The following is a 14,887-nucleotide window of genomic DNA, read 5'->3' as shown; positions in this document are numbered from 1 at the left end:
GCAAAACCAATGCCTGATATTTTCCAGTCCACCTGAGGCAAAAATCACCTCTGAAATCAGTAGGAGTTTTATCTCAGCTGCAGGCTTCTGGATTACAGCTTAACTTGACAGAAGTTTGCTTCTGATTTCCTAGAGAACTCCTGCCCCAGCACACACCCTGTTACCTGTGGCCAACCTGCCTGTTTAATCCCCCCTCAAAACCTCCTGGTGGCCAAGTCAGCCACATCGCAGACCCAAAGGGGCTGCTCAGGGGCAGTGCTTGCACTGTGCAAACCAGCAGAACCCACCTGAGCAAATCCCACTGCCCTCCTTCCCTGCACTACTAGCAGGCAGACAGAGGCTCCTGTCCTGAGCAGTCCCTGTCAGCCACGTTGATGCTGTTCTGCAGCAGAACCTGGCCACAGTCCCAGCAATCAGCTCACAGCAGGCTCCTCCCAGCAGTCACCTACATTCCTCCAAATCTAATTACAGCATGTTAACCACTAATAATGATTTATGAAATGCACTGGCTGGAGGCAGCTGGCTTTCTAAGGGTCCTGCATCACACAGAAAACAGAGCACACCCCAAGCCAACCCTCTACAGCTTTTCTCCATCAGGTTTTAGGGAAAAAGAATTTGGACGAAATTCTTTCACAGCCAACTAAGTAGTCATTCAGATCAACAGTAGTTCCACAAGTGTGTTCACAGAAACTGGTTTGGGTTTCAAATCCATCTGTTTTATCCCATGGAAGCCTAAGATATTTTATGCAAAGACAGGGACAAACAAACTTCTTAACAGATGGGGAGAGTTCCTCAGCTATTAAGTAATTAAGAACATCCAGCACATGTTGGCTCCAAAATAACATTTTTTGAAGAGATAAGACTCTATAAATTGAGAGTGGTGGTTAACCAAAAATCAGCCATTTCATCTGCTGCTCTCAAGCCCAATCTCAAAAGCTGCTATGTGACAAGTGAAGATGTGAAGAGCATTACATGATTTACAAACTAATCAGATTGACTTTTTAAAGTCTTCCATACTTCCATTCTTCCATGTTTCTGAAGTTGGCCAAGATTTAATAGACAACTAAATGTACTGCATTTTGATCCAAAATTGTCCTCCTGTGCTTATGGTCTTACTTGCTTTGCCTCCCATTCCAGTAAGAAAAACCAGAAAGGAAATTGAAACTGCTTTTCTCTACTGCAGCTTCCACCACCAAGCCAAGACAGAGCTTTGAGTTTCCTCAGATTTATGAACACGTTGCTGGAAACCCATCATCATATCCATGACAGCCTTAACACTTGGGTCATCTTCAGCAAGACAAAATGTACCTCCAGCCTGAACAGGAGCAGCAAAGAACTGCAAAGCAGACAGATGCCACAGCTTACCATGGTTCCTTCGCTCTTACTTTGTGCAACTTCTCGCTGCAGCCGAGCCACAGACAGCTTCTCCCTATGGAAAGAAAAGCACATGAATAGCAGGTCATGCTGCACTGAATGCACCACATCCACACTGCGGTGGCATTTCTGCACATCACACCGGTATTCCTCCTGTCAGAGCATGCTCTCTTTGCCATATTTCTCTGAAACATCTAATGGCTGTGTTATTGCTTTATTTTACAGTAGGCCAGCAGAACGAAAATAAATAAACTGAATCTAAACATCATTTGCTCCATTCAAACAACAAAGTAGCTCATCATGATGGCAACATGGAAGCAAACCATGCAAATCAGACTATGTGATTTGTTTTCCTGCAGCTTCACGCATCAGCTCTGTTCTGCATGACATTAACATAGCTAAGAAGTCTGTTTTATCAATAAATGTATGCATAAAAATGAAATTAAAAATACTAAACATGCTGCACTCATTTCACGATCAGTTTTTTTTATTAACCTATAAGACCATTACCTGAATCTTTGGCTTGACTCATATAGCAATTAACCTGCTTAATTAAGAATTTGGCAATCAAAACACATTTTTTCTTGATAAGTTTTAAGAAGGGAATGTAAGCAGAGTCTTACTGCATATGGAAAGGGGAAGAGTTTCCAATGCTTGGAGTGGGAAAATGTAGCAAGTACCAAGTATGTGCAAAGTGGTGCAGAAATCTGCCATTGAGAGGGAAGTAAAGGAGGAGAGGAATTTACTCTGGAAACACACAGAAGAGACAATACCGCACAGACTTCCCAAAATCAAAAATGGATTTGAGAAAAACAAAGACACTGTCTCAAGCAGCTTGTTTTTAAGGAAGAATCTCTGTTTTTTGAAAGAAAGCACCCTGCAGAAATGCTGGTGTCATTTATCAGTATGTGAAGAATCTGTCAGCACACACAACAAAAGATGACATCTGCAGGTGAAAAAATTTTTGAAAAAAGCATCTGTAAGTCAGAATACACATTGCCAAGTTTGAAGTTTTCCATTTATGTAAGTTTTGCCTAGAAGTCTTACTCGGTCTAACTGGAAAGGAAGATTTGAACTGTGTGAATAACTTACACGGGTATTTCTGTCTAGCTGAGATCCAGCTCCAGCCCATGCATCCCAGCCTGCTGCTGCTCTTGCATCTCATGCCTTCCCCAAAGGCCATTTCCAGTTCCATGCTAAAACTGCTAAGCCTTCTCTAGTTCAGCTGGAGCAATCTCCATTTATTACTGCAGGGGTTTCAGATTAAACTTAGCATTTGTAATACTGTGCTTTGCAAATTTTTGCATTGCAGAAAAATATATATATATATTGGCAAAAGCTATAGGTGACACAACCACTACCCTGTGAAAGTTGCAGCTGGATATCATTCTGGAGTAACACAGATGCTCATGTGAAAAATTGAGTGGCGCTAGCACAGCATCAATAGCCTCATAGCAAATACCATAAAAACAGCTTCTAAAACACACTTAGAGCACTCCCTCCTCTTATGTGATACACAGTGTCACAAACTACAAAACTGGTTCATTCTATTTTAAGGATTTTCTTCATCTGCTGCAAACAGCTAGTTGCATTTTTGCACTGCTTCAGTGCCCTAATATGTTTTAGTGGAAAAAGCCTGTATGCCCTTTGAGGAGGGGGTTGACGTTTTAATTGCAAAACAAATGCCTAAAGATATTTTATGACAGGAGATGCAGGGGGAAAAAAAAACAAAACAACAAAAACAGAACAACAAAACCAACCACAAACCACTCTTCCATGTACTTCATGCAAGCAATCTGCATGGATTTATTTAGTCATTCCTCCTGCATGAGCACAACTCCTACTTCTCCCTTTCCACTTTACCCCTACTAGAGATTTATTTATATGTTTCTGGAATGCTGTAACTTTTAAAAAGGTAATTTCCATTTAAGCTCCATCAGCAAAGAGATGAGATTTTCCCCACGCTTATGGAGTAAGAGTCAAAAAGGCTCCTTCACAGTTTTCCCAGTGAAGGAGGGTAAAGACAGGCATTCCCATACAGAGTCTACAACATTCCTGCTATTAGGAACAGAATGAATTTTCACTAGTAAAAAATAAATAAATAAACGAAACCAGATTGCAATCTAAAAGAACGAACCTACAACAGGGGATGCGGAAGAGCCATCTGTTGCAAGAGCATCTAAAAATAGTGAATGTTGAGGCAAGCAAGCTCTGTGCTCCCACTTGAGACAGATCCCAGCGTGCTTCCTCCCTGCCCGCAGGCAAAGGAGCTGAACACCCATGCCAGCTCTGAACAGATGGTGTGAGCAGGGTGCTGAGTGCCTCTGGGCACAGCAAGCCCTTGGGCAATTCCATCAAGATCCAGTTGGGATGCACCTAGCCAGAGCAAGGTGTTCCCCAACACTGCTGCATAAATACGTGCTGTGTAACGGGTGAGAAACATGGACAAAGTCCTGCTATGAGCCAACAACTTTTAACACCGATTTTCAGTAATGGAAGTTTTTGTGTAGGATCATGACAAAGGAGAAGAAGGGCTTTCGCATCCAAGCATCACCAAGTGATGATGAAGACAGAACCCTGAGCTGCTCTTCTCACCCCACTTTTCCACACTGTTACAGTTGGATAAGCATTTTTACTACAACAGTGCTGTAGAAATAAGCTTTCAGCTGCTTTAGCCTTTCAGATGCTTCTAATGCAAAGAACATTTGACATGCAGCTTCAATGTTAATCTTGTTTTTTTAATCTTTGCTTCTAAATAGGAAAAAAATCAGGAGCATTGCTTTATTGCTGTACAGCTTTATTTATTTTTAATCAAGCATGATTCATCCCTATAGCATGATTAATTAACAAAGTTAATTAGCAACTACAGCCAAACTACTAGAAAACAAAATCCTTCTGAGGATTTTAAAAATTAAAACGTTCATTGAGAAGTTCTCGTGTTTGCTTTCAAAAACAGCTAACAAATGATAAAAGGTTTACAAAAATGTTCTTTGAAAGCACAGCTTATGCTCTTAAGATTGAATATATGCATTATAAGTGGCAAAATTCCCAGCCGAGGCCTTTGCAAAGAGATAATTAAAGGAGCCAAACAAGGATGCAATTATATCCTTTCCAGATGGAAGCAAGCACACAAGTATTCAGTGTGTGGATGTAAGAAAGATACGTTTCAAGTCTCAGCATCACCATTTGGATTTTTCAGTAGCTTGTTCTTAAAGAACAACAGTTTGAGTAAAGCCCAATGAGTCCAAGAAAAGCATGAATGTCCCAAGTAATTGTTCACATTCTAGACTCCCCTCAAACTGAAATTTCTCCTTTTACCTTTGCTCCTAACAGCCAGACTCATTCACACACCAGACAAAAGGTGTATCTCACAGCAGTGACAGTTACCCAGCACTGCTCAGGTTTCCACTTCAGAACTGTGCATCTCAGACATCTCACAGCCCACAAGAGAACAATAGGAAGATGCAATCACAAACCCCACGGACCACATCAGTCTGAACAAATGCTGCTCCAGTTTCTCACTGGTAACTGATATCCTCAGATCAAACAACACGATAAATGGATGCATGAAGACCCTTTTTTCTCTTTTTAGCTCTTCATCTTTATGCTGATATAGCATTGAAATTCAACTTCCAATCTAAATTTTAGAATAAGATTTTCATTTGTGTTTGGAAACCTCTATTTCAGCAGCTCTTAGTGCTAATGAGGAAAAAAACAACATACTCAAAAATCTGAAAGAATGCAAAACCTCTCGTAACATCATCTAAAACGTAATGCTGCACTGAATCTACATCACCATGACCCCCTAAGAAGAAAATGGTTATACCAGACCCTGACGTTACCCCTTCCTGTCTTAATCACACAGTAGCAGTCTCACTATGCAACAGCACATACTGGCATCTCACATTTCCAGCACCAACACAGGAAGATTTTTACATTTTCCTATATACTGTAAATTACTGCTCTCCTGGACAGTGAGTGAATGACAACAAAACCTATGATGGTTCCCAAGTAAGAAATTAAATTGTTTCCCTACTCTTCAATTTGTTTCTTGAATAGGAAAGCATTTTCTTCGCTTTCATCCTTTGTTGGAAAGCCTCATTCTGCAGGGATTTCCCTTAGAAATGATCAGTTTCACAGAGAAAGGTGAATTCTGACTTCTTTCATCTTATGCCTCTCACTGTTTGCAAAGATGGACCCACAGAAAGCCAGATTTGAAAATACACTCTTAAGATTTGTTTTATTTCCAGTGCTTGTGTCAAATCACAGTGGCCACACTACATCCCAGGGCACTTTTGTGTCTTCTGCAGACCACTTTGAAGCTTCCTCCTCAATGCTAAACCTCTGAGATGGAGAAAGTGAATAAATAGTTCACCCCCATTGGGGTAAAAAAAAAAAAGAAATAAAAGAGCAAAATGAGAAAGTCATGGAATGTGCAAAGTGTCCCCAATCATTGTGCCCAGGGCATTGAGCCCTGTGCCAGACAGGAGGTGATACAGGAGCCAGGAGCCACAGTGCTGTAAACAGAATCACAGAATTGCAGGGGTGGGAAGGAACCAGTGGGGCTCATCAAATCCAACTCCCCTGTCCAAGCAGGTTCCCTGCAGTAGGTAGTAGAAATCATGCTGCTGGAGATGGTGCGTGCACTATGTTCTCAGTGCTGTGCTCTTTTTGAAACTGCTGGTTTAGAACAGCAATAGGTTAGCTGGATCTGGCAATAAAAAGTCCTTTTGCAAAGAAATATAAATTGAGAATTTAAGGCTGAGCAAAGTACACATTTTATTTAATTATTTTTGCAATAATTGCAGACAGCAGTTAGTACAAGAGATAGTAATGCTGTCAGGCAGAAGCAGAATAGATAGACTGAGCCATCAGCAAGGCACAGGCTCCCATTTATTGCTAATTTACTTCTGAATAAGAGATAAGCACACAGAAAATACCATTTACATTAAGCTTCTCTTCCACGGGATGCAATACTTCCAAATCCAGACAAGCCGAACAGGTAGCAGCTGATTCAAAGTGCATTTTCTTGGGAATGATAGGTGAACAGTAGGGGGAAAAAAATATGTACAAAATTTACAGCTGCAGTCTAAAATATAGAGCAGCGATCCCCTGGGGCTCTCTCACCGATTTCCAGTAGATCTTAGAGTATACGAAAGGCGAATCAGAAGTTCAAAGAAGCCCATCTAGTTATTCCCAGAAGCAGTGAAAGAGGAGACCAAATAACCCCCAGTGCAGGTCAGGGGGTGCCACAGGGCTGAGCCACACACCCTGTGCCAAAGCAAGAGGTGCTGGGTGCACGTTTACCAGTGATTTCTGTAGTCTAGGAACATCAGCAAGAGATGGTTAAAGATTTGCTTTACAAATTTAGCCCAACCACAAACTACTAAGATGCAGCAACTGCAGTTAAACAGGCAAGGCAGCTACACCCATATTTTAATGCAGTGTAGAGAATGAAGCTCCAAACACCCCAGTGTCAGAAAGCATTAAATATACAGCACTACAACCGTGAAGCCAGAGACATTTCTAACATGGAATGCGTCACACTGTAAGTAAGATGATGCTGCAAGCACTATGCAACTCCTGCATTCCTCAAAAAGCAGTTTGGATTTTAGCAGGGCCAACTTCTGTCCAGCCCCACCCTGTGCTAATATATCCTGTATGCTACTATAAATAAATCAACACAAAATCAGCCCTACAATTTTTTTCTTATGAAAAGTAATATGTTAACTATAGAACCCATCATCTCTCTTCTGTAATCCATATTACATAATAGAGAGTAAGAGCAATTTGACAAAATTCAATGGTGTGGATGCACCTTCTGGATTTCTTGACGTTATTGATTTATAAGTTTCAAAATTACATTAACAGCAATACTTGTATTTAATGCTCTATAATTTCTAATTTCTATATGCCCATAAATTGGGATCCAAGAAGCATACATGGGGAATTTGTACAATTAGGCAAGCTGCCAAGTTCTCAAACACTTACCATGGAAAAGCGCAGTGTTCAGACAGATATGGAAAGAAAGAAGACCAACAGAAGGCAGCTTGGAATATTAATTTAGCAAGAGAAACTTTAAAACATATATGAGAAGCAGTTGCATATAGATCTCCACATGTTATTACAAGAAGGACTACTTGCTCTTCTTTCCAGATCATCATTTAAACTGTTATATTATTTTTTCACAGTACAAGGACTGCTGTTACCACTTTTCTATAACTAAAAAAAAAAAAAAAAAAAAACACAAAAAAAAAAAACCACACACCAACAACAAAACAGTATCACCTTTTTGACAGCATCCTCAAAGTTGCTGCATCATTCTTACAACCTCCACCAGTACCAGTCAGTGCAGAAAGCAAATTTTACACTTCTCCCTTTCCAATCTTGTGCATTACAACGTTACAGCATCACTGTGGAAGCCGCAGCTGTTGCTCCTCAGCTCAGTGGCTCCTGGTGGTGCCTTTCAACCCATGAGTGTGTAACTTCTTACTTAGTGTAGTGCTGATGGTAAGTTGAGTGAAGCTGTTCTCTTGATAAGGTGGATGCTCAGCTCTTGTGGTTCTGGCTGGGTATGGTTTGAACTGCTAGATCCTTAGAGTACATGGATCTCTACATATTTTGTGTTAAATTGTTTCAAAAAATAAACGTATGGAAGTCAGATGTCTCCTGACATATGAATAACTCTCTGGATCATGACCCAGGCAGATTCAGCTGATTTCCAGTGAAAGGGAACTCTGGTTTTTAATAAGTCTGCCCACAAGATGACCTTGAAAAAAGAACAAACAAGCAAAAAGATATTTTCCTTCTGTAAAAGACTTGCAAGCTGAGCTAACAAATTCCTCAATCACTGGGTGTTCATATACATTGTTCCTCCAGAGATTTGTCACATGTACATGATGTGCTGTGGAAATTCTTTTGAAAGGATATGCATTTCCCTAAAGGATTTTCAATGAAAATTTATTGCTCATTAAAGATTCAGGATTGGCAGCACTTCAGTCTTCAGTTAATGATCTTTGTTTATTAACATAAAATGCATCATGCTCAACAAGACTATAGCTTTCTCAACTCATGCATCAAAGCATGAAACCATTCTCAATCCCTCATCCTATCCCCTGAGGCTCTCTGCAAAGGTGCTAACTGAAATTTACATGATGGCCATCATCTCACAGGATGAAGTCAGAACTCAAATAAGGCTGAAAATCATGGAAACACTTCTTCATAGCTGATACTACTCAGACATAAACTAACAGCAACAAACCGCAGCCTGCTGCCATCACTTCTAGTGTCTGGTCCTTCCATGTCAACCTTTTACCAGAATCAGATCTTTGCTTAGTACTAATCCTACTGTTCTTAAATTCCACAATTAACATTCATGCAAAACACTCCTTCCACATGCTGTTAGTATATTACCAGCTTTTGAACCTTAATGTCACTGAATATGCAAAAGAACGATGAAGGCTGTAGAGAACTGGTCTGCAAACCAGAGATCCTAGCAACACACCACTGAGCTCTCTCTTGCATTTCTATGGAAATAAAATAGAAGTGAATACATTTCTTCAGAAAAATAAAACAAAACAAAACAAATGCACAACTGATGAAAAAAGGAGTGCAAGGTAGAAAAGTGAAATATGCTGACACTGACAACAAGTCCTACCCTCAGCCAGACTCACAGATCCCACTGCTTTCTTCATTACTAGTTTTCCTTCTGCTAGCATTTCTCTGGCTGTCTGTAAAAAAACATTTTTCTCCTAATTCTCTACAAAGTATCTCAGTTTTGTCCTTACAAAACAGAAGATAAGTTCATTACTGGTTGACCTCTTATCCCTGTTTTCCACTCCTTGTTCCCATCCAACACGTTCCTGGTATTCTTTGAGATCTTTTTTCTTTGGAGGGGTTGGTACTATACAGAGTGATGTGTTTTTAATCTATCCATAAAGCCCACAGCATTAGGAGTTTTGTTTTTCTTATCAGGCTGCACTTACAAATATCACTTCTTTTCTCTCCCTGAGTTTCATTTCTTGCATGCTCAGTAATCTTCCAGCTGTCATCCATGTCCTGTTCTAATGAGCGTTGGTATACCCTGGAAATATTATCTATTTTTTTTGGTGGACAAGAAACAAAATTAAAGCAATTTCATTCTGTTTCACTCACTGGACTTCCCTCTCTTGGCTTTGTCCTTGACCAATTGTTCAATACTTTTCAAGCTCCTTGCTCGTAAATCTGCAATGACCTTACACTCAAAAGAGAAAATACAAGAGAGAATTAAAATTGTTAAAAAAAAAAAAATCTTTCCTTACTCCTTAAACCAGCTTCATTGTTTCTTGTCATTCCTTCAGTACTCCCAAGAACACTGGTATTGCATTGTTAAGACTCACAGACAATGCTCAGTCACACAGGCATGTTGCTGCTGGGCACTGCCTCCACTTGAAGGCCGCAGGCAGCCTCACTGCAACTCTTCTTTGCTCCCCTCTGTCAACTCAGCTGAGAGATAACAGAATTTCCTTTCACAGCATCTTACAAGAGAACAAGCAAACTGAACTCTACACATCCTTGCGTAAGGCAGCAGGACAGCACTGCCGATCCTCAGGCAATATCTGCAGGCACCAGAACCAAGCCCTGGGCACTGGGATTGCACAGCAGCAACAGCAACTGCTTTGTACTCAGGAATCATCAGAATGGGTCAAAACATATACCAAGCCTGGCCACAAGGTACATATTCATGCCTTCTGAATACACGGACATGTGAATCACATAGTTCCCATATCTGTACTTCCAAATTTCCTTTCTGTGATACAATACATAGAAACCCCACACTGAAGTCTGTGAGGACCCAACAAGAAGCAGCAACTTGAGGGCAGCTAAAACTGCATGAATGCAGACAAGATAGGTAATGATGTTCTTTAAAAACACTTCGAAGAAAGAACCAATAGAAGGATGTAAAAGGCTCTAAAAAGGACAGAAAAATGCTAAGATCATCTTCTGGATAAATATCTGCTTGCAGGGAGATGTAAGGCAGCCAATTTGCAATTTGGCAGCAACAGGTCATGATGTGCAGCAGTTGCCCCTCAGTCACACGCACCTGCACCAGCAGCTCCTCGCCCCTGGCAAACACTGAGCATCAATGCACAGCCTGCAGGGACCTTCTGCTGGGGCTGTGGCATGTGACAGATGCAATAAATGAAACAATTCTTTTGTAAGAGCAAAATGCCTGCATAAAAATACTTTGGATGCACTGATAGACAATAATTGCCACTTCGTTTTTTGATTTCAGGAATATGATCCTGTTTATTGACTTCAAAGACTGAGAGAGAGAAGGTAATTCAATTTTGTCTGTACATGTCAGTAAACTCCACTGTACCTACTGGCTTTTTGAGAGGAAGAAAAGGAGAGAAGGTAGCAGTAGGGAGTTCCTTCTATTCTTAAAACAAAACAACCAACAGTACCAGGATGAATTTTATCGGAGAAATGATAAACTGATGGTCTTGCTGTAGTCCTCCCCCAGGTTTGTCAATGTGCTCTGGTTTGCCTTAGACAAAATAACATGGTCTCAATCACATCTCAGCATGGCAGAGAAAGAAAAAATTGCATGCTGAAAATCACTTTGAAGTAACCAAACTTGTAACTCAACTCATGAATTCATATTCCTGCAGTCTTACAGCAATAAAATCAGTTACATCCTAATGATATAATTGTTTCTTCTATCATTCTGTCCACAAAAGAAGATGAGATAAAGTCAAAGCCACTGGCCTCTGGCTGATTATGTGTTTTGACAAATTAGATGATTAACTGGAACCTCAAACTCAAGCTTCACTGCCTCAGTAGACCTAAAAGAGGAGAAGAAAAGACTGGCTTTTAAAAGGATCGGATCTACAGGGACTCTCGCCCAGACTGTGCAGAGCTCCTCAAAGGGCAGTATTTGCATTGGATCAAACAGGGGCTGGCACACACTCAGGCTAATTTTAATACAGAAATTACAGTTGTCACTTTAAATAATGGATGCAGCATATGGTAATATATGCAAAATGCTTTCAAACATGTTCAAGCGAAGATAGAGAAACCAAGTTCTCAGCGACAGTTTTGCCAATGTAACACTTAGTGACAGGGAAAATGAAAACCAGAGCACATCAGAAGTACCAGCGGAGCAATGAAAGTCCTTTTGTGTATATTTACAGAGCCATTTAAAGTCACATGCAGCCAAATCGCAGCCTGGGATTGTCTGGGGATGATGCAAGGACTGAGCAGTGCCTGGCACAGGACCCACTTGTGCTACCCACACTGCTTCTCCAAGTTCTGTGTGAGCAGGACTTGCTTCAATACTGAATTTTTTAAAACTGGCCTCTTAATGCTGATTGAAAAATCTTTATCTGATACGCTTGGGCACTCCTTTCAGCTAGGTCAGCTCAATGAAGTTGGGGTAGAACTGCAATTTTAAGCTTTTCTAATTACTTATGACATGGCTGAAATTATGAAAATATGTACTCCTATATCATTTAAAATTAAACGTTTGGGAAAAAAAAAAAAAACACTTTTTTTTTGCTTAAAACCTGAACCAGGGAACCAAACACCTCCACAAAATCCCAGAGAAATTAAATCTCCTCGGGGAATCTTAAACAGTTTTCCCCAAGGAAATCAACAAGATCTGCTCTGTGAATAGGCCAGCTTCTCAAAGCTCACACAGCATGAACTTGTACAGAAGTTTAGTTTCAGCAAACAAAATAAATAACATAAGAGATAAGGGTGAATCATGATTATGATGTGTTAGCATTCAGGCATTTCCAAACAAATATTAAATGTAAACTAATAAAGACTTAAATTACCAACTGTCTGAAGCAGTAACATGGGAACATTTTCAGATGTTCAAATGTCAACCAAATGCTTAGACTAATCTTTATCTCTCCAGTTTCAACTCAAAATAACACTTGGAAAGTAATTTTGAATAGTAATTTGGATGTTTGAATAGAGCTCCTCACCATTTTTTCCACAGCAGAAAGATTCCAGTATTTTATCTATGAGGCTGAGTAATAAATTGTGGTCTGAAATGACTTATTATAGTCATCACCTCCAGCCAAATACATCACCTTGGGTACAAAGCAAAATCAAAACCATATACGGTGGTCACGTAACACCACCACAAGTATTACCTCATTTACAGAATCAGGAAAAAGTCAGCCTGAAATCAAGGTATTGATTATTTCAGAATTTAATCCCTCAGGCAAAAGCCGTACTGACAAATAAATCCAGTAAAGGGCATTTGCTAATTAACTAAGAGAGCCTACTCTTGAATTCAAGTTAATTTGGTACTAGGGATTGTAAAACTATCACTACACTTAAAGCACTCACATAATAAAGACAAACAGTCACTTATGAAACCAGTGATCAACTTTACAGATGATAAGTTCCACACCCTTACATACTCATGCCTTTACTTTATATGAGGTCAAGACAGCTGACAGAAAATACATGCGTGGACATTTTGAATATTTGCTGCTTATACCAAAGGCAAGCATTTACCTTGCATTCAGAAGATCAGCATGAGGCTGCAATAAGCATCTGCTTGGACATCCAACACCACCAATAGCTGGCAAATTTTGGGAGAAAGAAATTTCTCTTGATACCCAGGGTTGATCAAGAAATTTTATCAGTGGATCTTTACAGTATTTTACAAGAGCATTAAAAAAAAAATAGTGAAAGTATAGAAGTATGTAAGTACAGAATACGTCATCCATGTTCTTTGTATATATGGGTGTTCAGAGCTTTTCCAAACTCAGTGGATCAATACCTAAGGGATGTATGTATTTGCTTTCCTTTCTTAAAGCCCCCAGATCAGAACAGAATAGTTTCTCCTGTTTGATCATGCCACAAAAGCTATCCTTTTGATACACCCAGATTGCTTCTATGTTGACATACTTTTCTTCACCAGATACTGTCTTAATTAGTTTTCTGTCATTAGGAGGCTGTCCAAAAGACAAGCGAAGAAAGTGAAGAAGTGAAGCAGAAGAAAACCATATGGTTTTAGATTGCATATTATTTCTTACTATAAAACCTGTACGTGTTCATTGCTGGACATCCCATAAAAACAGTTTCCACAATTCAAAGTGAAAGCTATTACCTAATCTCACCTGGAAGTGACACACTGGGATTTTGTTCTGCACACAACATCCATATTTACCCCTTTATGCACAGCCAGTGAGAATGCACGGCCAACAGTGAAGGCCTTGTGTGGCTACGGCTCTCCATCAGTGCCTTACACTGCCTTCTGGCAAGGTTCTCACCCTGCATTGACACAACGGCCTAGTAGCATGGTTGTACAGCTACTTAGTAAGCTTCAGGTAATTTTGGTTAGCCTATACGTGCATTTTTTCACATCTCAGATACAGGAAGAGAGAAACTCTCATAATACACAAGGTCACATTCAGCAGGTATCTTTCCCAGTACCACCCTGTGAAACATCATGAAAAACTGCAGCCCTTTAAAAACAGCGTTTCTGTACCCATCTATAGGAACTGCAGCTTCACTTAAGAAATCCAGAGCCTTCAATCTTTCAGAATTGTAAATGACAGATGTGGAAAACTAATTTCAAGATAAGCACTCCATAATTCCCATTTTCCTCTATATACAGATCACAAGAAGTTTCCTTTAAAAAATAGTGGTATTTTTTCATGGTTGTTGCCATGTTGTTAACAAAACACCATCGCTTTTCTTTGCACAAGGAGAATGGTTCCAAGTGAATTCACACAAACACCTCATAGTGCCAAGGTATTACTGAGGAAAGGTGTAATGAGTACCCTAGGAAATCATGCCCACTATGCCAAGCAGCAAAACACTACAGCCAGATCTTTAAAGGGCAGACAGTCGTGGAGCTGGAGCCAGCAGGGCTGGGCCAAATGCCACGGTTGGAAAGGAAATGCTCTCACTGTCCCAGAAGCAATGGCCCCACTGACCCTTTGCATGTTTTGTTTATACATCTCTTCCTCCATCTCCAGCCACCATCACACTTTCATTTGGTTTTCATTTGGGGGTTATAGATCTGTTCCCTCCTGCATGGACAGACGATTTTCCCAGGAGTTTGCTGGCCGAGCCTTGCACAACAGGGACACCAACCTGCAGGGCCTTGCCCTCCCCTCCTCAGCCATACCCCAGCTTCCATTCCTCTGTGCCTGTATTTCATCCATCTCCTCTTTTTTCCTGCTTCCCCAGAGCACCCTAATTTTTTTTCCCCCACTGGTGATTTTACATTGCTGAAACCAACAAGTTTTCATCAGTTTTAATGTCCACGCATCAGCAATGGCTCTCCCCTGCAGATCAGTTTGACTCTGAAGTCACTGCTTATGGTGAAAGCAATTGACTCACTGTTGTGAACTGTCCCTAGGCAGAAGAGGAGAGGAAAAGCCTGGGGAGTGAGAGCTGGCAAGCAAATTTGTGAGCAGGTAAAAGAGAGCAGAGACTGCTGGGGAACATGGGGACAGCAGCCAGACCCAGAACTACAGGAAGAATACACAGCCAGCCCAGC

General features: G+C 40.5%; 1 protein-coding gene across 1 annotated transcript in view; it reads right to left on the bottom strand.

Annotated features, from left to right (window-relative positions):
* The window catches only part of NCKAP5 (NCK associated protein 5), a gene marked incomplete at both ends in the record, with an annotated part of 269,418 nt that overhangs the window by 189,829 nt on the left and 64,702 nt on the right, over positions 1-14,887 (bottom strand). Inside the window, one exon of the mRNA XM_079538815.1 lies at positions 1,366-1,425. Within this exon, the coding sequence (XP_079394941.1) occupies positions 1,366-1,425 (60 nt within the window). The remainder of the gene's footprint in view (positions 1-1,365; positions 1,426-14,887) is intronic.

The sequence above is a fragment of the Tetrao urogallus genome (assembly GCF_951394365.1).
Source record: "Tetrao urogallus genome assembly, chromosome: 8".
NCBI classification, from domain to species: domain Eukaryota; kingdom Metazoa; phylum Chordata; class Aves; order Galliformes; family Phasianidae; genus Tetrao; species Tetrao urogallus.
This window is presented reverse-complemented; position numbering and strand designations above follow the sequence as displayed.